The sequence below is a fragment of the Moschus berezovskii genome, chromosome 6 (genome assembly GCF_049115385.1).
Source record: "Moschus berezovskii isolate FMDL1 chromosome 6, NW_MosBer_1.0, whole genome shotgun sequence".
In the NCBI taxonomy this organism is placed as follows: Eukaryota; Metazoa; Chordata; class Mammalia; order Artiodactyla; family Moschidae; genus Moschus; species Moschus berezovskii.
In genome coordinates this window covers 93,216,940-93,243,698 of record NC_142465.1, presented here as the reverse complement: position 1 = coordinate 93,243,698, position 26,759 = coordinate 93,216,940, and the positions used below count along the sequence as shown (strand labels likewise).

The 26,759-nt window shown below is 38.6% G+C and overlaps 1 protein-coding gene across 6 annotated transcripts in view; it reads right to left on the bottom strand.

The window, feature by feature from the left end:
* ABCC9 (ATP binding cassette subfamily C member 9) overlaps positions 1-26,759 on the bottom strand; it is a 163,191-nt gene that overhangs the window by 43,477 nt on the left and 92,955 nt on the right. For all 6 annotated transcript variants that reach the window (XM_088837284.1, XM_088837281.1, XM_088837283.1 and 3 more), the window contains 8 exons: positions 22,750-22,887; positions 22,499-22,624; positions 15,241-15,337; positions 10,642-10,871; positions 9,287-9,435; positions 9,011-9,080; positions 6,814-6,971; positions 1,412-1,504 (listed from right to left, as the gene is read on the bottom strand). In XM_088837284.1, the coding sequence (XP_088693410.1) occupies positions 1,412-1,504; positions 6,814-6,971; positions 9,011-9,080; positions 9,287-9,435; positions 10,642-10,871; positions 15,241-15,337; positions 22,499-22,624; positions 22,750-22,887 (1,061 nt within the window). The remainder of the gene's footprint in view (positions 1-1,411; positions 1,505-6,813; positions 6,972-9,010; positions 9,081-9,286; positions 9,436-10,641; positions 10,872-15,240; positions 15,338-22,498; positions 22,625-22,749; positions 22,888-26,759) is intronic.

The following is a 26,759-nucleotide window of genomic DNA, read 5'->3' as shown; positions in this document are numbered from 1 at the left end:
GAACTCTCTTGCTTTTTCCATGATCCAGCGGATGTTGGCAATTTGATCTTTGGTGCCTCTGCCTTTTCTAAAACCAGCTTGAACATCTGGAAGTTCACGGTTCACATATTGCTGAAGCCTGGCTTGGAGAATTTTGAGCATGACTTTACTAGCGTGTGAGATGAGTGAAATTGTGCAGTAGTTTGAGCTTTCTTTGGGATTGGAATGAAGACTGAGCTTTTCCAGTCCTGTGGCCACTGCTGAGTTTTCCAAATTTGCTGGCATATTGAGTACAGCACTTTCACAGCATCATCTTTCAGGATTTGAAATAGCTCAACTGGAACTCCATCACCTCCACTAGCTTTGTTCGTCGTGATGCTCTCTAAGGCCCACTTGACTTCACATTCCAAGATGTCTGGCTCTAGGTCAGTGATCACACCATTGTGATTATCTTGGTCGTGAAGATCTTTTTTGTACAGTTCTTCTGTGTATTCTTGCCACCTCTTCTTAATATCTTCTGCTTCTCTTAGGCCCATACCATTTCTGTCCTTTATCGAGCCCATCTTTGCATGAAATGTTCCCTTGGTATCTCTGATTTTCTTGAAGAGATCTCTTGTCTTTCCTATTCTGTTGTTTTCCTCTATTTCTTTGCACTGATCGCTGAGGAAGGCTTTCTTATCTCTCCTTGCTGTTCTTTGGAACTCTGCATTCAGATGCTTATATCTTTCCTTTTCTCCTTTGCTTTTTGCTTCTCTTCTTTTACAGCTATTTGTAAGGCCTCCTCAGACAGCCATTTTGCTTTTTTGCATTTTTTTTCCATGGGAATGGTCTTGGTTCCTGTCTCTTGTACAATGTAATGAACCTCCATCCATAGTTCATCAGGCACTCTCTCTATCAGATCTAGTCCCTTAAATCTATTTTTCACTTCCACAGATGAGGTTAGGGAATTCAAAAGCCTAGTCTAAATCACACAGGTAGCATCTATCCAACATGATGCTGAATTCTTTCTTTATTCTTGTTAAAATTTCAAATAACTAAACTCTAGGATCATTTGTTGTTGTTGTTGTTTAGTCACTAAATCATGTCCAACTCTTCTTGCAACTCCACAGACTGTAGTCTGCCAGACTCTTCTGTCCATGGGACTTCCCAGGCAACAATACTGAAGCAGGTTGTCATTTCCTTCTCCAGGGAATCTTCCTGACCCAGAGATTGAACTCGAATCTTCTGCACTGGCAGGCAGATTCTTTACCAGTGAGTCTCGTGGGAAACCCTCTGTGATCACTAATTGTCATGTTTTTCTTACTACTAGTTTAGAACACAGGTACACACACAGTGGGCTTCGGAAAATGGGAGCAATGATCAGTTATTTGTAGGCAAATATTTGTTGATGATATAATTTCCTAATCAACAAAATTAAAATATGTTTACTTACCTAAATGCCCGAATCGTGGTGAGTCCTTCAGCAGTTTCTGAGAAGTGGCAAAGCAGAGGGAGCTGGGTACTGTCATCAAGTTCCTGGAGGTCCCTAGGACAGAGACAAGTACAAAAATAAACTTTACACTCATTCAGACTCAAAGAACACTGTGTGTGTTAGTCACTCAGTCGTTTCCAACTCTGAGACACCAAGGACTGTAACTTTCCAGGTTCCTCTGTCCATGGAATTCTCCAGGCAAGAATACTGGAGTGGGATGCTATTCCCTTTTTCAGGGGATCTTTCCAACCCAGGGATTGAACCCGGGTATCCTGCACTGCTTGCGGATTCTTTACTGTCTGATCTGGGGGCTTTGCTCATTCTAAATTAAGATTATTATTTGTCAGAGTAACTACTTGGTTGGCCAAAAGGTTAATTTGGATTTTCCCATCACATCTTTTGGAAAAATCTGAACAAACTTTTTGGCCAACCCACATATTTTCCTCCAACATTCAACAAAAAAAATCCAACAGCTTATAATCTAAAGAGGAAGAGAAAAATAAATATTACATAATAAACATGGGTCCAGGCTGAATGTTATGTGCTGTACAAAAATATCAGTTTTGTATCACAGTTAAAGTAAACTTCTATGGGAACACATCGGAAGGAGCAATTAATGTAGGAGACGGGAAATGTTTTCTTTGAGCAGGTGTTACTTAGGCCAAACCTTAAGCATGAGCAATGTGCTTCAACCAAACAGACAAGAAGTGCATTCCAGCTAAGGGAACAAACCAGAGCAAGTACAGAGGACTAAAGAACTGGCGAATTCAATCTGGCTGGTGACCAGAGTCCTTTGGGGATGTTGTCATGGGAAAAGGCTGGACAGGCAATGGGGGGAGGGACTAGACTGTAGAAGATCCTGAATGGGCTGGGAAAAATCACTGAGGACTAGAAACAAAATGACCAGAGCTTGCTTAAAGCCACGTAATCTGGAGACAGCGTAAAGGATGGAAGAGAATGAGGAAGAACCGTTTGTCAGAACTTCTAAAAAATTCTGAATTAGGTGTGATGCTGGTACAATTTAACATAGGGGGAGACTGTGAGATAGCTTATTAGAAGTAGCCTTCTAAACTGCTACAATCAACCATGCATCAGAGTGAATAAGAGAGAAGAGCCACACAGACACAGAAAACAAACTGACGGCTACCAGAGGTGACTGGGAAGAGAGAAGTTCAGAATTTGCGATTAACATATATACACTACTGTGTAGATTGGTAAACAACAAGGGCCTAAGGCATAGCACAGGGAACTGTACTCAATGTGTCATAATAACCTACAGTGGAAAAGAATCTGAAAAAGTCTATGTATATACATGTACATGCAAGGGCTTCCCAGGTGGTGCTAGCAGTAAAGAATCCGCCTGCCAATGCAGGAGACATAAGAGACGTGGGTTCTATCCCTGGGTGAGGAAGATCCCTTGGAGGACGGCATGGCAACCCACTCCAGAGCTCTTGCCTGGAGAATCCCATGGACAGAGGAGCCTGGTAGGCTTCAGTCCACAGGGTCACAAAGAGTCTGACACAACTTTGCTGTACACTTGAAATGAACACAATATTGTAAATTAAACTTCAATTAAAAATAAAATAAATTTAAAAAGAGAGGGGGGTCAAATATAGCTTGTTTGTTACTTAGCAGACTTGGAAGATGACAGTGCTATTTACCAGGATGGGAGACAGAGAATAAAGATACCGGAAGAGACAGATAGAGTTTGGCTTCAGCCACAATGACATTGAGTTCCTCCCTAAGTAGAACTGGCATTCACTGGTCCTCCAAGTGTCAATATACATTTTTAGGTAAATAAAGTGCTCAGTGAATGGCTGGTGGACAAATGTCTGAATCAGCCCCTTTCTATAAAGATGCACACTCTAAACAACTTTGTAAATCACACAAGCTAGCCTTTCTAGAAGGCTAACAGTTCTATCACACATTTCAAAACATGCTTTTATTTTTCTTTTCAGCCTTTTTTTCTGTCTTTCTTAGGTTTTTGGGATGGAGGGAATCAAGAGTAGCAGCGCTGATATTCACCTGTCAATCTATGGAACTGATTACATTGTTACATAATCTTCAACTGTTAAGTAATCTTAGACTTTCAGGACTGCCTGGGTTCTCCCATGACCAAAGGCAAAGTTCTTTTGAGAGTTTCTAAAATGAATTTCTCACTTCAGAAACTCAATGAGGGGAGGGAAGGAGAGGGGTGAAGAGGCAGATGAATATGAAGGAATTGTAAAGAGTCTGCGATTGTTAAACAGAACACTCAGTGGCTATTTGTAAATTTGACACAAGCAAAAGGTGGTCACTACATTGAGATCTGACATGAAGGGGAAAAGATGAGGAAGGAGGAACCTCTTTTTATAGGACTGTGTTTTATGAAACCAGAAAGGCGAGGATGGCGCTTGACCTTTTTCTCTTGTAAATAGGAAAGCTTACTTACAGAGCTAACCACACATGGGTCTTTGATGTTAGATATTTGAAATTCAATGGCATTTCCTGTCTGATGCTAGGAAAGATTGAGGGCAGGAGGAGAGTGGGGTGGCAGAGGATGAGATGGTTGGATGGCATCATCGACTCAATGGACATGAGTATGAGCAAACTCTGGGAGACAGTGAAGGACAGGGAAGACTGGCGTGCTGCAGTCCATGGGGTCGCAGAGTCAGATACAACTGAGGGACTGAACAACAATAAGTCCCCCACTTTAATTTGCTTCGGTGTATACAAAATAGTGTGTTAAATTGCTCAAGATTTTCAATATGAGTGTTTTCTTTAGAACCTCAGCATCTAGAGGTGTCTTTTCATGGATGAGATTTAATATCATGTGGTCCTATTTGCAAATGACGAGAAAATTTCAATAAAAATGGTTTATAATCCATTATCAAAATTCATTCTTTAAAAATGACCATCCCTTCCACATTTTAATAATCTACTATAATGAAAAGACTTAGCAATTCAAATCTGTAAAGAACTAGGATTATTTGCTTGGCCTCTGTACTCAATTTCTATTGCCCAGGGATGAAAACAAGCCCATATGAGCATGAGTCTGAAGTAAAACATGACTGTTGAATATCAGTGGTGAGAAGGCAAGAAGAGATTTGGAAACAGCCAGCAGAAAGGAAGTGACTGAACTTTTCTGCCCCTCCAGCAAGCAACATCAACAGTAATACCAGAAGAAATTAATGAGCAAATGTAATGGCTAGCCTCTTCCTTCTGGTCTGAATTTTCTATGAGCAAAGAGAAGAGGCTAGAGATCAAAAAGCACTCTAGGTTTAACATATGTTCCTAACATTTGAAGGATCCTAATTCATAGCCCCAAGGGAGACACAACTTTTTATTTTTTCAGAAATATTGCAAATGAACAACTATTTTGGAAGACAGTTTTTCAGTTTTTCACAAAACTAAACAGTTTCACCATACTGTAAAGTAATCATGCTCCTATGTATTTACCCAACTAATTTTAAAACCTATGTCCACAAAAAAATCTCCATACAAATATTTACAGTAGTTTGATTCATAATAGTAATGGCTTCCCTGGTGGCTCAGTGGTCAAGAATCCACCTGCCAATGCAGGAGACTCTGGAGACGTGGGTTTGATCCCTGGGTGGGGAAGATAACCTCAAGGTGGAAATTGCAACCCACTCCAGCATTCTTGCCTGTAAAATTCCATGGGCAGAAAAGCCTGGAGGGCTACAATCCAAGAGGTCACAAAGAGTCAGACACAACTGGGCATGTATGCACACACACAATCATAATATTTATAACCCCAAACTAGAAGCAACTAATATGTCCTTCAATAGGTAAATGGATAAACAAAATATGGCAACTCATAAAATAGAATATTATTCAATGATAAATTATTTTTATAATATTCTATTTTATGAATGTGCTTTGAAGCCATGAAAAGACACAGATGAATCTTAAATGCTTATTTCTAAGAGAAAGTAGCTAATCTGACAAGACCACACACTATATGATTCCAATCATGTAACATTCTGGAAAAGACAAGACTACAGAGATTAATGGTAAATCAGCCTGCCTCTAAATTGAATGAATAATGAAATGTAGCAAGAAAAAAAAATTTGCAGATATAGTCCAGAGATTCCCAATATTAATCCTTCTTTTTCCTATTAAGTGATATAAACATATATATATAAGTATATATAATTTTTTCATTCTCCCTGCACTCAAGTTCTATTAAATATTTTAATTTTACTGAATAAACTCTATGTCTGGCTTCCTATTCCAGCACTTAATCCACGTATAAGGGTTACCTTATTTATGTTTTATCTTTCCAAGAAACTGTAAATTTCTTGAGAACTGCTTCTTGCCATGTTGATCTCTTCCTCTGCCACATGGCTTGTGCAGTTATTTACAACATACTAAATGCCTAATAAGTGTTTGTTGAAATAAAGAGATTACTGCAATGGTATAAAATTTATAGTACTATTAAGGCAGAACTTCAAAGTTAAACTGGAAATTTCAAAACAACTAGTACTATATTTCACTTAATTATTCAACATCTCAGCAAATGATAAATCTTATATTAGCAGAAGAATTTAAAATTCATGGCTATCTTTTATTTGGCTGGATATTCAAGGGCATGTTAAATAACCCAATCTGGAAATTTCCAACCTCTTAAAGTTATAGTACTCTTACCAGACATTCAAGATTCTCTACTTTTATAGTTATCACTCTGATTTATCCCTTTAATTTTCTTTACTTCTACTAATCTTTTACAGACTGTATTTTACTCATTTGAAAATATTTTTATTTCCCCACTTGCAGAACATAATATTAAATTACTTATCCTTTGGGACTATCTTTGGTTTCATATATTTTCTGCCATTGTCATGTTCAGAGAAAGGACCATGGCATGAAAAATTGGGCATAGTCTGTGGACTTAAAACTCAACCAGATCAATCAACTTGTTCACATAAGTTTAGTACTGTGTAAAGGCTCAGACAACCAATTACAGAAGCAAAGTGAAAGTGACAGTTGCTCAGTTGTGTTCGACTCTTTGTGACCCCATGGTCTATACAGTCCATGGAACTCTCTAGGCCAGAATACTGGAGTGGGTAGCCTTTTCCCTTCTCCAGGGGATCTTCCCAACCCAAGGATTGAGCCCAGTTTTCCCACATTGCAGGTGGATTCTTTACCAGCTGAGCCACAAGGGAAGCCCAAGAATACTGGTGTGGGTAGCACATCCCTTCTCCAGGGGATCTTGACCCGACCCAGGAATTGAACCTGGGTCTCCTGCATTGCAGGCACATTCTTTACCATCTGAGCCACCAAAACGTTATAGCAAATCTGAATCACAGTCAATCAAATATACAGGCTTTTGAAGATGAACAGAGCAGTAGTGCTTTACTTACTTAGAGGCCACTCGGAAGTATTTCTGGATAAAATAAAAGGCAACCCCAAGAGGCACAAGTGCAACCAGGAATACAGGGGTAGCATAAGAAATCATGCCAATTGCAGACACGCAGAGCAGTGTTGACCGAGTTAGAGATTCCAGAGTTGGAGGGATATGCTGTTAAGAAGATAGTTTGAAAGGAAAGTGTTTTAGCTCAAATAAAACATTGGTAATAAGGCAACAGCACATTAATTTTATATTAAATTACATAATTAGTTCCAAAATTAATGTATAAACATTTTCGTTGTAAGCAATTCATCACTCCTTCAATTTCACTCACTTTCCATTGTCTAGCATATTTATCCATCTTTCTACCTATCTGCTTAACCAGTGGTCAGTTATTTACCTATCTACCTATTTACTAATATCTTATGGGATTTTTAAACAAATAGTATAAACTATTTTATATAAATAGCATAAACATAAACTCTAAACCTCATTTGTCCATTTGCTTGCTTTGTTTTACTGAATAAGATGGATTGTAAATCTTCCCATGCCACTATATACAAACCTATTTCATTTTAAAGGCTGCATACTATTTAAAAACTCTTTAGCTATCCCTCTAGTAACTTTAATTGCTTCCTCATATTCTTTTCATGATTTTTGCTCTTTATATATCATGGATGTTTATCCTCTTTCTTTACATGAGTTGCCAGTTTTTCTCCCAAAGAACATATTATATTTTAAATACGATGCTTTTACCTCAATAGAAATTTAAAATTTTAAAGCCACTCTGTTGGCCTTTTTTCTTATGGTTTTTGAGTTTTATGTCTTATAAAGACACTTCCTATGCTTTCTAAAACTACTCTTCTACATTTTTATAGTTTTATGTTATTAGATGGCCTCCTTTATTACATGTGAATTTGCTGTGTATTTTATAAATAGTTAATTGTCCCAACATCCTTTACTGCAAAAACATTCCCATTATTACTGATTCAAGATAAACTGGTATTTTTAGATCTCAATTTCATTCTTTTGATCAACTTGTTTTCTGTAATCATCAGAGTGTTTTAATTTCATAGTATTTCTTAGGTATCTGATAAGGAAAGTATACACACACACCCACACACACACATACACACAGGATTTTTATGATTTCCAGGATAGTTGAATCACTTTTCTTCATATTAGGCTTATTTCTATTTTCATAGTTTTTGCTGTTATTATAGGTTAAATGAATTTTTCACATAATTTTTTAATTGGTGGAGAGGAAGTTACTGGCTTTTGTATCACATGTCTAATGTAAATGCTCATTGAACTTCCTAGTTGATTCTTTCATACCAACTGTTTGAACTCTCTAGGTAGCAATAGTGTCATCTTCCAAAGGAGGAGTGTTCCGTCTCCTTTTCCAATATGTACTCCATAGGAAGTGTTTTAGGTGCAGCATAATCTGACACCAATATTGTGAAAACATAAAAATTTTTCAACATACATTTTAGTCAGCTGCACGCATCATTCTTTACCTTAATTGATGGTAATTTAGGTGTTCTTAAGGCCACTTTGGAAAATCAGAAAAGGAAAGGAATGAATTTGCTAAGTCTTCACTCAATCACCCTAAAGAGTCTGTTCATAGAGAGATCCAGTTTCAGACTCTGAGGTCTTTAATTTCAGGACAAACTTCCAGAGGCCTAAGGACTTAAGACTAAACTGGACATCCTTGACATATTCCCTAAAATATCACACCATCTAATATCTCATCAACCTAACAAAAGTAAAGGACATCTAAGACAACTTGGTATTCCCTTCTTTACTTCTGGGAGACACTCTGCATTAATTCTAAACTTTAAGAATGTTACTATGAATGGAAATACAGCACACTAAATCACTCTTTTAACAATAAAAAAGTTTAATGTTCATTTCTTTTCTATTTCTCTTTATTTCATGCTGATTCTCTAAGTATCCTCTTCCATGTAGATAAATTATTTTGAATTGATCTATTTCCTTTAAGATTTCATTCTAGAAATCTATGCATATTTCATAGATTGCATAGTCTAGAAATTTATGTATATATGTAATATTGATATGAATGCAAATAGGCTATTATTTAGGTTTTAGAAATCCTCTACTGTTAATAGGAATCATGATTTATCTTAAAACGTTGTTTAGCTTATACTGAGACATTTATTTTTGAACTTGGAAGTAATTCAGGCACTCACCTGATCAATGATATTTGTATCAGCTGAAAAGCGATTGAGAATCAGTCCCAGTGGTGTGGTATCAAAGAATCTAGGCAATAAACAGATTGGAAGTATGATAATTCTGAATGATCTGGAGCCTAAACACTGCCAGTAGACATCATGGTGTCATAAAAATGAGAAGATCCCTATTCATCTGTGGAAAGACTGAATAACTTATTTAAAATTTCACACTTCACTTTAATGTACAAATGCATAGTTTTATGATATTGTAAAATAAATTACTACTTCTTTTACCTTATTGGTCCAAGAATTATCTTATTAAGGAGATTGTGGTGAAGATTTTTAGCAGCTGTGAGACCCATCCATTCCACAGTGAGAGATGTAACAAGGCAGAGGAAAATACCTGCTCCACAAAGTATGCTAAATCCAGCCACATAGTAGGTCTAAAAAGCAACCAATACAAAAAAGCACAGATGACATTATCAACTGAGTTTTTTCTTGCTAAGACACCAAATGTCAAAGTCTGGCAATATTGTCGATTTCTATTATCTCACATTAATTTACACAGTGGAAGGAGGGCAGTTCTCCTGGGGATACTCCTGGGGATACTCAGGGCAGTATCCCTACCATAATCCCATGGCCGAGTCCCTACTTGCTCCCTTCACTCTCTTTCAGGGTTTGCCAAAGGGTAGATGAAGCATTAGCGTTAGTTTTCTGGTTTGAAATATTCTTGACTTTTTATATCATAAAGTTCATTCTTTCTATCCTTAATCTCAGAATGACCAGCTAATTCATTGGTATAGCAGTTAAAATCAGATAGCATCAGAACAAGAGCAAAAGTCCTGTGTGTATATTACACACACATACACATCATGTATATAACTCCCTTGAAACCAAACCCAAGAATTATCATTAAATATTTCTTATGATATTTCAGGTCTTGCCCTAATTAACCTATTGTATAATTACAAAAGTACTGTGACAAGTCACAGAGAACAGACCTGTGGTTGCCAAGGGGGAGCCAGGTAGGGTAGGGATGGATTGGGAGTTCAGGATTAGCAGCTGTAAAGTATTATACATAGAATGGATAAACAACAAAGTCTACTCTATAGCACAGGAAACTATATTCAATATCTTATAATAAGCCACAATGGAAAAGAATATGAAAAAGAATGTATAATATATATACCTGAATCACTTTGCTGTACAGCAGAAATTAACACAATATTGTAAATCAACTATACTTCAATAAAATAAACAAAAAACAAACAAAAAAAACCTCACAAATTTCCCGTGACGTCTGGGCTATTTGTATCTAACTAGGTAAGAGTATGGAGAAGGCAATGGCAAGCCACTCCAGTACTATTGCCTAGAAAATCCCATGGATGGAGGAGCCTGGTAGGCTGCAGTCTGTGGGGCTGCTAAGGGTCGGACACGACTGAGCGACTTCACTTTCACACATTGGAGAAGGAAATGGCAACCAACTCCAGTGTTCTTGCCTGGAGAATCCCAGGGACGGGGGAACCTGGTGGGCTTCCGTCTATGGGGTCACACAGAGTCGGACACAACTGAAGTGACTTAGCAGCAGCAGCAGGTAAGAGTATAATCTCAACATTTCTTAGATAATGCAAAAATAAAACCCACTGTACCTGATCAGCTTTTCCAGTACTGTTTATACTATACTCTGAGGTCCACGTGGCCAACCAGTAGTCTATCGCTACAATGACGGAATGTTTCAGAAGCTTAGAGAAAATCATCAGGAAGAGCAAGAAGAATCCTCCGGAAGTGAGGTACCGCCAACAGGTCTTCCAGGGCATTTTAGTCCTCAGCCTCATTACCGTGGACATGTTATCATCCTCGTCTTCCTCCTCTTCTTCCTCTGCATAAGAAGCACTTGTTTAATCTTCTGACAGGCAACAGGTACATATAGAATTTGTATTATTCCCACCTACCAACAAACCTTCATCAAATTTTAGAAATACAAGTCTTAGAAATTTAAACGTTTTTAGCAGAGAAAAGCATCATTTAAAAAAAAACAGGTGAGGGACCTCCCTGGTGGTCCAGTGGTTAAGGATCTGCCTTTCAGTGCAGGGGATGCAGGTTCAATCCCTGGTCAGGGAACCAAGATCGCACATGCCATGGGGCAATTAAGCCCATGCACCACCACTGCTCAGCCTACATGCTCCAGAGCACATGTGCCACGATGACAGAGCAGTCCGTGTGTGCTGTATCTAAACACCCCGCATGCTTCAGCGAAGATCCCATGCAACACAACTAAGATGACACAGTCAAATAAATAAATAAACGTTAAAAAAAATAGGTGAGTGTGCATTAACAGATGAATGGATAGAGGCTGTGGTATATACATATACAATGAAATAATAGCCATAAAAAAGAACAAAATCTTGCCATATGTGACAACAGGAATGGATCTTGATAATGGCATTATGCTAAGTGAAACAAGTTAGACAAACAAACACAAAATACTGTTCCATTTCACTCATATGTATAATTTAAAAAGCAACCAAAAAAAAGAAAAAGAAACTAAGTGAACAATCCAAACCACATAAAAACACACATGGATATACAGAGAACAGAGCAGCGGTTACCAAAAGGAAAGAAGTGGAGGGGAAGATGAAATGGATTAAGGGGATTTCTTGGGGTCGCAAAGAGTCGGACATGACTGAGTGACTGAACTAGACTGAACTGAACTGAACTGTACAGTGGCAGACAGGAAATACAGTTTTGGTGAAGAGCACACCGCTGGTTCTACAGAAGTAGAAATACAATGTTGTACACATGAAACTTACATAATGTTATAAACCAATGTCACCTCAATACAAAAGAAATGTAAAAATATGTGAAAATGAATAAATGAGTAAATGAAAAAATAAAGTATATGCTCGGATGAGAACACTTGTTTATTACAATAAACTAACTAGAATTCAGTTCAGTTCAGTCGCTCAGTCGTGTCCGACTCTCCGCGACCCCATGAATCACAGCACGCCAGGCCTCCCTATCCATCACCAACTCCCTGAGTTCACTCAAACTCATGTCCACAGAGTCGGTGATACCATCCAGCCATCTCATTCTCGGTCGTCCCCTTCTCCTCCCGCCCCCAACCTTTCCCAGCATCAGAGTCTTTTCCAGTGAGTCAACTCGTCGCATGAGGTGGCCAAAGTATTGCAGTTTCAGCTTTAGCATCAGTCCTTCCAATGAACACCCAGGATCGATCTCCCTTAGAATGGACTGGTTGGATCTCCTTGCGGTACAAGGGACTCTCAAGAGTCTTCTCCAACACCACAGTTCAAAAGCATCAATTCTTCGGCGATCAGCTTTCTTCACAGTCCAACTTTCACATCCATACATGACCACGGGAAAGACCATAGCCTTGACTAGATGGACCTTTGTTGGCAAAGCAGAGTTACAGACTAGAAATTTATTACATTATTGAAAGAAATGTGTGCCAATAAAACCACATGCCAGACTTGCAAGCATTTATAATTTTAATATTTCTGAATCTGTTAAACTGTACCAGGAGGAAATAGGTTTTGAAATTTGTGCATAGCTCAAGAGGGCATAATCCATAATCTCTGTGGCTTGTTTTAAATGTTGTCATGGAGGTGCATGACAGAATGGAACCTTCCTGAAGGCAAAGCCAGGGGACAGAGGACAATGGGTAGGGAGCTCCTCTCAGCTGTTTAAACCACCTGGAAACTTCTAGACAGCTATTTTAAGAACATATTCCATTACAAGGCCAGAGAACTATGGTATTTCTTGAGCAGTAAAATTTGATCATTTGTATGGTTTAGTGAGGACATCCCTGGTGGCTCAGTGGTAAAGAATCTGTCTGCAGTGCAGGACACATGGGTTCAATCCCTGGATCAGAAGATCCCCTGGAGAAGGAGTTAGAAACCCACTCCAGTATTCTTGCCTGGAGAATCCCATGGACAGAGGAGTCTGGTGGGCTACAGTCCATGGGGTTGCAAAGAGCTGGACACAACTTAGCAATTAAACAATAACAAATGGTTTAGTGACTATGGTGTATTTCCCATCCTTTCTTTTCCCAAAGACAGTTTTCACTATAGTCATCTTGTATGTACTCCACTACTGTAGAATGAGCAGGCTGTGAGTAGGAACGATAGATAATTTGGTTTATAAATTATCAGACAACAGAGATCTAAGTACGGATATGATGGGAAGATTGATCTATCATCAAGGATCTTCATATTTGAGCTAGATACAAAAGAGGAACTGATCTCAGCATTAGAACTGAGAATTGCTGTGCTTAGCTGCTCAGTCATGTCCACCTCTTTGGGATCCCACGGACGGTAGCCTGCCAGGCTCCTCTGTCCATGGGAATTCTCCAGGCAAGAATACTGGAGTGGGTTGCCATGCCCTTCTCCAGGAGATCTTCCCAATGCAGGGATCACACAGGTCTCCCGCATTGCTGGCAGATTCTTTACCATCTGAGCCACCAGGGAAGAGTAGAAATGAAAAGGGGAAATGAAAAAGATCCACAGCTGCACATCCTTTTGTGATTTCAGAGCATAAAGGACAAAGAGAAGATTGTAAAGACTTCCAGAGAGAAAAGGTATGTCACCAACAAAGAGTCATGCAATCACTATTATCAGATAGGAGGTATCAATCAACACTGGAAGGCAGTAGGGCCTTCAAATGTCTGAGGGAAAACAGTTTTTACCTAGAATTCTGTACCAAATAAAGACATTTTCAGATATTCAAGGACACACACAAAAAAAGAATAGGTATCAGATAATCTACCCTTTGGTGAGGGTGGGTCTGTGAGTGAAACAGAAATTTGCATGATCAAAGAGGTAGACACTTGCAGATTGCTACCTATCTCCTCAATATCCATTTTCTGTTTCCATATTAAATGAAATTTTACCTTGTCTATGGCTACCCAGCTAAAGCCAGCATTTCTTCACTTCCTCAGAACCTAGTCTGTCCACATGATGATCTAGCCAATGGTTAGTAGTAGAAACAATTTGGGCAACTACTTTTCTTTCCCTTCCTGGTGGATTCAACAGACATAGGATAGCACCAGCAACCTAGCAGGTAATATGTACTGTGCTGGGATCTTTCTTATATATTTCCTCTTTTACTCTGAAACAAAAGTATCATTATCTTATTTTACACATGAACAATTGAACAAACACAGCAAGCCCAGGACAGAGTCAGCTCCTCAAATGCTGTGTTTACCGCGGACATACTGGAGAGGGTAACTGCAGTTCTAAAGGCTATCTGTCTACAGTACCAAACAGTCTCTTTTTTTGGCTGCCCCACGGGGCTTACAGGATCTTAGTTCCCCGACCAGAGATTGAACCCGGGGCCACAGCAGTGAACACACTAACTACTGGACCACCAGGGAAGTTCCCAAATATTCTTTTAAAACATGTTAAAATCTAAGAAATGGAGTGAAAAACTCATTCACTCATTCATCCCTTTACTCAGTGAGTATTTACTGAAACACTGAATAATTATCATCTGAAATGTAAAGAGAGCCCATTTTGGTGTCCTTCTGCTCGAAATGATAATCTTCTCTTAACTGACCCATGGAAATGTGGTCCTAGGCAAAATCCATGTAGGAAGACTGAAGTACAGTACACTTACTCTATGAACTTTTATGGTTTATCTTACAAACATCTTGGCAACAAATGTCAAAGCAATGTAACTATTTCATTTTAGTCCTCAAATTTCCAGTAAAACTTTTTTCACCCACTATATTTTATTAGATCCAGAAAATTGAAACACAACAAATAGCTTTCTAATTCTCTTATTCTTCATTGCTGTATTACCATGAAGATACCGTAAACACTTACAGACTCAAGTATAAATCTTTCAAAGCAGTATTTTTGCTGTATTCCCCATGTATTGTTTATTTCCCAAGGACTGACATTTTATTATACTAGATATTTCCAGTTTATCTGAACAAGGGTCTAGACCCATTGTTCTGTCAGCTCTCACACACACAACATAAAAACACTCACACACACTGTGGGGAACCCGTCAAGGTGCCTCATTTGACAACATACACCTATTTACATATATCTATATAGACATATTGATTTCACTCCTATTCTGTCCATTTTCAGTTTCATGTATTTGATTTTGCCTTCACCGCTCTGCAAAGTGGCTAGTCATTCTGCCCTGACAAAGACATATCAATTGCCAAAGAAGACTTCCATATCCTATTACCCATTTGAATGATTTTTTTTTTAAAGATCTACCTTCGTCTTCATCCTCCAGTTGCGCTTTGGCCTCTCTTGAATACATGGCTCTTCGGAGTGTTTTCCTCTCTAAAGTTGTTTGGTCAGCTTCCATATCCTACAGGAAACATGGTGCTGTCATGCAAGGAGCTCACAGCCACAGGCAAGTTCTACTTACAGTCAATGACCCACATGTAGCAAATACCAACCCTTAGTTACCTTTCTGGGTCTGGAGCTCTCTGCTCAAGATGGATGGCCAACTGCAGACATACGGACAACTCCTATCATAGGAGAAGGTGTGAAGTAACACTTGAGGCTTGTAGGAAATGTATCAGAGCTCAGAGGCATTAGGGCAGTAAGAAGCCAGGAAAAGTAGTAACAATGTAATAGAGCTGACCCCAGGGGCAGGGGGACACCTCTTCTAGCCTTAAGCCTGGTCCCACCATTGCTTTTGTTTTGTTTTTATATCATCTTCATATACTCTTATAATTTTTCTGCAGACAAAACATGGTCCACTGGAGAAGGGAATGGCAAACCACTTCAGTATTCTTGCCTTGAGAACTCCATGAATAGTATGAAAAGGCAAAAAGATAGGACACTGAAAGATGAATTCCCCAGTTCGGTAGGTACCCAATATGCTACTGGAGATCAGTGGAAAAATAACTCCAGAAAGAATGAAGAGACAGAGCCAAAGCAACAACACCACCCAGTTGTGGATGTGATTAGTGATGGAAGTAAAGTCCGATACTTTAAAGAGCAACAGTGCATAGGAATCTGGAATGTTAGGTTCATGAATCAAGGCAAATTGGAAGTGGTAAAACAGTTGGAAGTAGCAAGAGTGAACGTCAACATTTTAGGAATCAGCGAACTAAAATGGACTGGAATGGGTGAATTTAACTCAGATGACCACTATATCTACTACTGTGGGCAAGAATCCCTTAGAAGAAATGGATAGTCATCATAGTCAACAAAAAAGTCTGAAATGCAATACTTGGATGCAATCTCAAAAACAACAGAATTATCTCTGTTCAATGATTTCCAAGGTAAATCATTCAATATCACGGTAATCCAAGTCTTTGCCCCGACCAGTAATGCTGAAGAAGCTGAAGTTGAACGCTTCTATGAAGACCTACAAGACCTTCTAGAACTAACACCCAAAAAAGATGTCCTTTTCATTATAGGGGACTGGAATTCAAAAGTAGGAAGTCAAGAAACACCTGGAGTAACAGGCAAATTTGGCCTTGGAGTACAGAATGAAGCAGGGCAAAGGCTAATAGAGTTTTGTCAAGAGAATGCACTGGTCATAGCAAACACCCTCTTTCAACAACGCAAGAGAAGACTCTACACATGGACATCACCAGATGGCCAACACTGAAATCAGATTGATTGTATTCTTTGCAGCCAAAGATGGAGAAGTTCTATACAGTTAGCAAAAACAAGACCAGGAGCTGACTGTGGCTCAGATCATGAACTCCTTATTTTCAAATTCAGACTACAACTGAAGAAAGTAGGGGAAACCACTAGACCATTCAGATATGACCTAAATCAAATCCCTTATGATTATACAATGGAAGTGAAAAACAGATTCAAGGGACTAGATTTGATAGAGTGCCTGATGAACTATGGACGGAGATTTGTGACATTGTACGGGAGGCAGGGATCAAGACCATCCCCAAGGAAAAAAATTGCAAAAAGGCAAAATGGTTGTCTGAGGAGGCCTTATAAATAGCTTAGAAAAGAAGAGAAGCTAAAGGCAGAGGAGAAAAGGAAAGATATACCCATCTGAATGCAAATTTCCAAAGAATAGCAAGGAGAGATAATAAAGCCTTCCTCAATGATCAGTGCAAAGAAATAGAGGAAGACAATAGAATAGGAAAGACTAGAGATATCTTCAAGAAAATTAGAGATACCAAGAAAACATTTCATGCAAACGTGGGCACAATAAAGGACAGAAATTGTATGGACCTAATAGAAGCAGAAGATACTAAGAAGAGGTGGCAAGAATACACAGAAGAACTATACAAAAAAATATCTTCGTGACCCAGATGACCATGATGGTATGATCACTCACCTAGAGGAAGACATCTAGAATGTGAAGTCAAGTGGGCCTTAGGAAGCATCACTATAAACAAAGCTAGTGGAGGTGATGGAATTCCAGTTGAGTTATTTCAAATCCTAAAAGATGACATTGTAAAAGTGCTGCACTCAATATGCCAGCAAATTTGGAAAACTCAGCAGTGGCCACAGGACTGGAAAGGGTCAGTTTTCATTCCAGTCTCAAAGAAAGGCAACGCCAAAGAAGGCTCAAACTACCTCACAATTGCACTCATCTCACACGCTAGCAAAGTAATGCTCAAAATTCTCCAAGCTAGACTTCAACAGTACATGAACCATGAACTTCCAGATGTTCAAGGTGGATTTAGAAAAGCCAGAGGAACCAAGGTCAAATTGCCAACATCCGCTGGATCATCAAAAAAAAAAAAAAAAAAAACCAAGAAAGTTCCAGAAAAACATCTACTTTTGCTTTATTGACTATGACAAAGCCTTTGACTGTAGATCACAACAAACTGTGAAATTCTGAAAGAGATGGGAATACCAGACCACCTGACCTGCCTCCTGAGAAATCTGTATGCAGGTCAAGAAGCAACAGTTAGAACTGGACATGGAACATACTGGTTCCAAATAGGGAAAGGAATACATCAAGGCTGCATATTGTCACCCTGCTTCTTTAATGTATATGCAGAGTACATCATGAGAAATGCTGGGCTTGATGAAGCACAAGCTGGAATCAAGATTGCTGGGAGAAATATCAATAACCTCAGGAATGCAGATGACACCATCCGTATGGCAGAAATTGAAAAGGAGCTAAAGAGCCTCTTGATGAAAGTGAAGAGGAGAGTGAAAAGGTTGGCTTAAAACTCAACATTCAGAAAACTAAGACCATGGCATCCGGTCCCATCACTTCATGGCAAATAGATGGGGAAGCAATGGAAACAGTGACAGACTTTATAGGGCTCCAAAATCCCTGCAGATGATGACTGCAGCATGAAATTAAAAGACGCTTGCTCCTTAGAAGAAAAGTTATGTCCAACTAGGCAGCATATTAAAAAGTAGAGACCTTCCTTTGCCAACAAAGGTCCATTTAGTCAAAGCTATGATTTTTCCAGCGGTCATGTATGTCTGTGAGAGCTGGACTATAAAGAAAGCTGAGTGCCAAAGAATTTATTCTTTTGTACTGTGGTGTTGGAGAAGACTCTTGAGAACCCCCTGGACTGCAAGGAGATCCAACCAGTCAATCTTAAAGGAAATCAGTCCTGAATATTCACTGGAGGGACTGATGCTGAAGCTGAAACTCTGATTCTTTGGCCACGTGATGCGAAGAACCGACTCCTTTGACAAGTCATCAGTCCCACCTGATGCTGGGAAAGATTGAGGGCAGGAGGAGAAGGGGATGACAGAGGATGAGACAGTTGGATGGAATCAGTGACTCAATGGACATGACTTTGAGTAAACTCTGGGAGTTGTTGATGGACAGGGAGGCCTGGCGTGCTGCAGTCCATGGGGTCTAAAAGAGTCGGACACACTTGAGCGACTGAACTGAACTGTCTGAATTTTTCTAACGATTCATCAATGTTAACAAACATCTTCTTTTAAAACTGCAGGTAGTTCTGGATTGGTTAAAGCACTATTGATCATACACTATTATGAATTATCAAATCAAGATGAATTTCTGACTGAGGATCTCACTCAGGGGATACAAGAAAGAGACTTCAATAAAAACAAAAGGAAAGCAGGTTATTTTGAAGTAAATGGGAAAGAAGAGAAGGGAAGATGTCAAATACAAACTGCAAAATTTTAAGGGTTGTTCCAGACTCATCCTGTGCTAAGAAACAGAAAAGCACTTTGTTTTCTCCAGTTCTCTGCTTCCAACACTCCTTCGTCTTGGCTTTGGATCTGGACTAGTAGCATCAGTTCAGTTACACTGTGGGTTAAATCAACTTCCGCAGGACAGTCTGGGAAACTACCCGTATCTCTGTTTCTGTGGGGAAATACATTCTGAGTTCCAAATAACTGAGCCACTGACTTCTGCAATCAATAGTAATTTAAGGGCTTCCTTTACATGCTAATATATAAAAAAAAATCTGTTTGTTACAGGGATAAACCAATAATTCTTTGACGTTCAGTCTCTAGATAGTGGTCCTGTTTTTTGTTTGTTTGGCTTCATACAATGTGTGATTTAGGAGACTTGCTCTTCTAGAAAGCTCTGTTACTTCCAAGTTCTTGCTTTTAAAAAAAAAGTAAAAGCAAAAGTGTCTCTTGAATAGTATTTCTCAGAGATAATTTCACATTAGCTTTTAATTGTGCCTAATGATATGAAAAGCAATATTTGTACACTGTAAAGTATTTTTTTGAGAGTAAACAAAACAAAATTAAAAAAGAACTGATCTTTTGTGGATAGTGTAATGAAATGAAATAAACCTGTACACGGGAAAACAGAAGATTTGGTTCTTTTTCAAACTGCCAATCTGCGTGAGCAAAAGAGTTATCATCTTGGTGACTTTAATCTTTAGTCATTTTCCTTATGAGTAAAATGCTCACACTAAGTTCATCTGAGATTAAATATTTTAAATTGTTTTGATATATGGATTAAGTAAATACAAATTTAGTTTCACTTATCTAATACATAAGGCTTCCCAGGTGACTCAGTGGTAAGGAAGTTGCCTGCCAAGCAGGAGATGTAGGTTTGATCCCTGGTTGAAGAAGATCCTCTGGAGAAGGAAATAGCAACTCACTCCAGTATTCTTGCCTGGAGAATCCCATGGACAGAGGAGCCTGTCAGGCTACAGTCCATGGGGTTGCAAAAGAATCAGACACAACTAAGTGACTAAATGACAACAACAATCAGATACATATTTACTGAATGTCTGAGAAGAGTTGATCAAAGTAAGGGTTGAAGGCTGAGGGAAGAAACATCCAAAAATGCTACTTTATTTTGCTTAATAATATTATGAAGATAATGGGTGATGCCATCCAAGGCAGAATTTTTAACAACATTTAAATCAGCTAAAAGTATTATCAACTTCTCAAAGCTGTCACTACTATCCTCTTTAGCATACTTTCCCATTATTCCTGAACCTTTAAACCGACTGATGTGTCTAAAGACCAAAGATGGGATGTTTTGTGAGTCCTTTAGTTTCACCTCCTTCTCCACTTGCTTGATCTGCTCTGGTTCTAAGCCAGCTTTTCTCAACCTTGGCACTACTGACATTTTGGGTCAGAAAATCCTTTGTTGTGGGGGCTGTTCTGTACATTGCAGTATGTTTAACAGCATCCCTGTCCTCTACCCTCTAGATGCCAGTAGCCCTTGCTCCCCTGTTGTGGGTAGCCATTCCCTTCTCCAAGGGATCTTCCAGACCCAGGGATGAAACCCTGATCTCCCACATTGCAGGCAGATTCTTTACTGTCTGAGCCACCATGGAAGCCCTATAACCCTGTGATGTGTCTTTAACTATAGAGCTATGGTTTCTTGAGTGAGCACTTCATTTCTAAACACAATGTAACAGATTTTCTTCCTGGCTTGCTCAGTAGTCAGTATTACTTCAAAATCAAACCAAAAGCACCCCCTCCCCTTTCTCTCTTGCGGTTTTTCCAGATTTTCTTTTCAAAGTAAACCATAAATGGTCCACTCCTTAAGCTTACATCATAGTCTTTTGTCCCTGGCACCTAGACCACTGAAAAAAATGTCATTTGGAGTCATCCCAGTAAGTTTATTATCAAGCATCTCACTGCATAATTTCTAAGTGAGCTCTTGCCAATTGTACACTGTAATGTTTTGATGAATATCCTCCTTTCAAAGGTTCTAAGATTTGTCTTACTCTACTAAGACGTTGACATACGGCTTTTCTTCCTTATTTTGGGACGTTTGTAATTGGCTTTTGATATCTTTGGCAAGCTCACAGAAGACAGAGCAATCCGATGGTTTGTCTGACTTTTTATCTTTCTTCTGCTGTGAAACAAGATTATTTTTTTTTCCTTTAAGAAATAACACATTTTAACTTCTTGACATTTTCAGAAATTTGCTGACATAAACATTTTCATTTTATAATGCTCATTCCTGACCAGGACTATTGAATTCTGGACCCTTTCTAGTCCCACGAGTCAAGAGAAAACATTTTGAAAATTTACTAATTCAATTTACATTTACCTCTCAACCATGAGCGGTTTTTCTTTCATCACACTCAATTGGTTTTCAACTCTATTATCATTTCATTCAATATTATATTTACATTATATAAATATATTACATTGGTATGAACCTGGGTTTAAATCCAACTGGTACAAAATATTATATGTACTGTATAAGTTTAGGTAAGTTACTTAGCCTCCCTGAGCCTCAATTTTACCATCTGTAAAAGTGAGATGATATTTTCTTTGCTTATTTCTCCTATTTTTTGCTTATTCTGTGAGAATTAAAGGAGATCATGTAAAAATCAAAAGAGATCATGTAAAAAGGTTTTGTGGACTTTAAAAACTATCTAAATATAAAGTTTTATTGTTATTTCTTTCTGATTACCTTCCTTCACCTCCCCCAACTCTATCCCAGGCATATTTTGCACTATACCCACAGCTAACAGCTCTTCTTTTTTTCAAAATCATCTCAGATTTTGCTTTGCCCACAACGCTCCATTTGTAAGTGATGAATGAAAAATTCATACTGAAGGTGAGTAAAATAGGGCATACATAAGGGAAAATAAGATAAAACGAGGAAAGAGCATGCTTGAACAAGTTTTAAACACGTATACGATTGTTTTAAACACATATATAATTATAATATGCCTCCAATTCAAATAAAAATCCTCTAAAGGCCTGATAATAAAAGATTTCATTAGAATTTTCTTAGTTTCAAAGTAGTTTATCAATTGATGGTATATAAATATACAATTATTTCATATTTCAGATATTATTATATAATCAAAAATTAAATGTAATACTTCTTTAAAAGTATTTTTAGTAATTTTGCACTGTATTTCTGACTCTTCTTAACTGAACTCTGAACTCTTCTGCTGCTGCTGCTGCTAAGTCGCTTCAGTCATGTCTGACTCTGTGCGATCCCATAGATGGCAGCCCACCAGGCTCCCCTGTCCCTGGGATTCTCCAGGCAAGAACACTGGAGTGGGTTGCCATTTCCTTCTCCAATGAATGAAAGGGAAAAGGGAAAGTGAAGTTGCTCAGTCATTTCCCACTCTTCTGAATGACTCTTCTAAATCTGAGCAATTACCTTTTCTAGTTCTTGATCCTGCCGATTCATTAGTGTTTTCCAATGTTCATAAAGCTCTACATCTTTGGTCTGAATATCCTTCAAAGTCCCTTCTCTTAGAACACTTCCATCTTTCATGGCTATGATCTAAGGAAAGCATATGTTAGAATTACAATAAAAATCCATAATTGGCCAAGTGAATTATATTTATCTCAGGAAGCATTTTTATAGCTGTAATATAAAAATTCTTCTAATTTCTTTAAAACTCTTACCCAGTCAGCATGTGTTAGATATTGTAATTTGTGAGTCACAAGAACAAGTGTCCTCTTGTCATCTTGGAGAAATTTCAAAATTCCTTCCTGCATTAGGTGATCACTCAAGTGAATGTCCAAGGCAGAAAATGGATCATCCTACAACAAGTAAAATGGAGAGATAATGAAAATTTTTCATATTTTCTTTGTAATAAAATTCCTCCAGAAAACAGAAATACAAATAACTAAAGGAAAATTATCCCACAAAATTCAATTTAAAGTAAACAGAGTCTGAGTAGCTTTAAATGACAAAAAGTTACTAAATTAAAAATGAAGATTTTATTTTCTTTCACCTTAAAAATAATGTTAAAAGTAAATAATATTTGGAGTGGTTTGAATTCTTATATATAGAATCTCCAAGTTCAAAAGCCAACATTAATTGACAACCTATAACAATAAACCAAAACAAAGAATACGATAGTAGTTAAAGGTGACATCAATTCACTTTAGACATGAATAAAAACAGGCACAGACTCTGGACCAAGATGATAACATAGGAGGCTCCTGAATTTCCCTCCTGTGATGGACACACTGAATATACATCTGCACACGGAGCAATTCCCTTTGGAAGAGATCCAGAAACTGAGTGATTTCTACATTTTAAGTGACAGAAAAATACATCAAAACAGGTAGGAAAGGTTGAGAGACATTCTCATCATAAACCCCACCTCTGGAAAATTCACAAATACGTGGAGATAAAACAAGCTGCTCCTGAACAACCAATGAAGAAACTGAAAGAGGAAATCAAATAATATCTTGAAACAAATGAAAATGAGACACAATGCATCAAAACTTATGGGATGCAGCAAAACAACTTCTAAGAGAATTTTACAGCGATAAATTCCTACATTAAGGAAAAAGAAAGACCTCAAATAAACAACCTAACTTTACATCTCAAGAAACTAGAAAAACAAAGAACAAATTAAGCCCATAGTTCACGGAAGGAAGGAAATAACAAAGACCAGAATAGAAATATATAAAATACTGACTAAAGAAACAATAGGAAAGATTGATGAAACTAAATAAGTAAAATATACAAACACTTAACAAGACTCATTAGATACAGGGTGGCCCAATGGTAAAGAATCTGCCTGCAAAAAAAAAAATAAATCAGGAGACCCAGGTTCAACCCTTGGGTTGGGAAGATCCCCTGGAGAAGGGAATGGCAACCCACTCCAGTATTCTTGCCTGGAGAATTCCATGGACAGAGGACCATAGAAGGCTACAGTCCATAAGGTCACAAAGAGTCAGACGCAACTGAGCAATTAACACTTTACTTTCACTAATAAGACTCATCAAAGAAAGGAGGAGGATTCAAATAAAACTATAAATGAAAGGGGCAACATTACAATTGTGACCACACAAATACAGTCTCATGAGACTATTATGAACACCAACAAACTGGACACCTAAAAGACATGGATAAATTCCTAGAAAAAAACAATGTACAAAAACTGAATCATGAAAAAATAGAAAATCTGAATAAACCAACTACTGGTAAGGGGATTGAATTAGTAATCAAAAACACCCCAACAAACAAAAGCCCAGAACCAGATCGTTTCACTGAATCGTTTGAATTCAATCAAACATTTAAACCGGGATTTAAACCAATCCTTCTCAAACTTCTTTGAAAAATAGAAGAGGAAAGTAAACTTCCAAACATTTTACAAAGCTAGCATTACCCTGATATTAAAACCAATGATTCCCTGATACCAAAGACACCACACACACACACAAAGAAAATTACAGACCAGTGTTTCAGAGGCATATGGGATCTAGTTCCCTGACCAGGGATGGAACCTGGGCCCCTGCAATGGCAGCACTGTCTTAGCCGCTGGACCACAAGAGGAGAGTGAAAAGGTTGGCTTGAAGCTCAACATTCAGAAAACGAAGATCGTCTACGGCCATACCACCCTGAACGCGCCCGATCTCGTCTGATCTCGGAAGCTAAGCAGGGTCGGGCCTGGTTAGTACTTGGATGGGAGAAAACGAAGATCATGGCATCTGGTCCCATCACTTCACGGCAAATAGATGGGGAAACAGTGGAAACAGTGGCTGACTTTATTTTTCTGGGCTCCAAAATCACTGCGGATGGTGACTGCAGCCATGAAATTAAAAGACGCTTACTCCTTGGAAGGAAAGTTATGACCAACCTAGATAACATATTAAAAAGCAGAGACCTTCCTTTGCCAACCAAGGTCCGTCTAGTCAGGGCTATGGTTTTTCCCGTGGTCATGTATGGATGTGAGAGTTGGACTGTGAAGAAAGCTGAGCGCCGAAGAATTGATGCTTTTGAACTGTGGTGTTGGAGAAGACTCTTGAGAGTCCGTTGGACTGCAAGGAGATCCAACCAGTCAATTCTAAAGGAGATCAATCCTGGGTGTTCATTGGAAGGACTGATGCTAAAGCTGGAACTCCAATACTTTGGCCACCTCATGCAATGAGTTGACTCACTGGAAAAGACTCTGATCCTAGGAGAGATTGGGGGTGGGAGGAAACAAGGACGACAGAGAAGGAGATGGCTGGATGGCGTCACCGACTTGATGGACATGAGTCTGAGTGAACTCCGGGAGTTGGTGATGACAGGGAGGCCTGGCGTGCTGTGATTCATGGGGTTGCAAAGAGTCAGACACGACTGAGCGACTGAACTGAACTGACTGAGTGTTTCTGATGAACACAGATGCAAACATCCTTGATGAAATATTAACAAGCCATATTCAACAGTCATTAAAAGATTCATACACCATGAATAAGTTGGATTTATTCCAGGGATGCAAGGATAGTTCAGCATCTGCAAGTCAATCAATATGATACATCACAATAATAAAATAAAGGATAAAAATCATATGATCAACTCAATAGAAGTACAAAGATCATTTGCCAAATTCAACATTCAATCATGATAAAAACTTTGAATAGAATGGGTATAAAGAAAACACACCTCAACACAATAAAGATCATATATGACAAACCCACAGCTAACACCACACTCAATGGTGAAAAGGTGAAAGCTTTCCCCCTAGGATCAGGTATAAAACCAGGATACCCAGTCTCACCACTTTTATTTAACACTACTGAAAGTTTAAAACTATGGGGCTTACCAGGTGGCTCAGTGATAAAGAATCTGCCTCCCAGTGCAGGAGACGTGGGTTTGATTTCTGGATCAGGAAGATCCCCTGGAGGAAGAAATGGCAACCCATTCCAGTATTCTTGCCCGGGAAATCCCATGGACAAAGGATCCTGGTGGGCTACAGTCCACAGGGTCCAAAGAATTGGACACCACTGAGTGACTGGATCACAACAAACTGTGGAAAATTCGTAAAGAGATGGGAATCTCAGACCACCTTACCTGCCTCCTGAGAAATTTGTATGCAGGTCAAGAAACAACAGTTAGAACTGAACATGGAACAACAGATTGGTTTCAAATAGGGAAAGGAGTATGTCAAGTTTGTATACTGTACTATGCTTATTAACTTATGTGCAGAGTATATCATGAGAAATGTCAGGCTGGATGAAGCACAAACTGGAATCAAGATTGCCAGGAGAAATATCAATAACCTCAGAAATGCAGATTATGCCACCCTTATGGCAGAAAGTGAAGAAGAACTAAAGAGCCTCTTGATGAAAGTGAAAGAGGAGAGTGAAAAAGTTGGTTTAAAACTCAACATCCAGAAAACCAAGATCATGGCATCTGGTCCCATCACTTCATGGCAAATAGATGGGGAAACAGTGACAGACTTTATTTTTTGGGCTCCAAAATCACTGCAGATGTGACTGCAGTCATGAAATCAATCTTCTCCTTGGAAGAAGAGCTATAACCAACCTAGACAGCATATTAAAAATAGACATTACTTTACCAACAAAGGTCCAACTAGTCAAAGCTATGGTTTTTCCAGTAGTCATAGATGGATGTGAGAGTCATACATCCATAAAGAAAACTGAGCACCGAAGAAATGATGTTTTTGAACTGT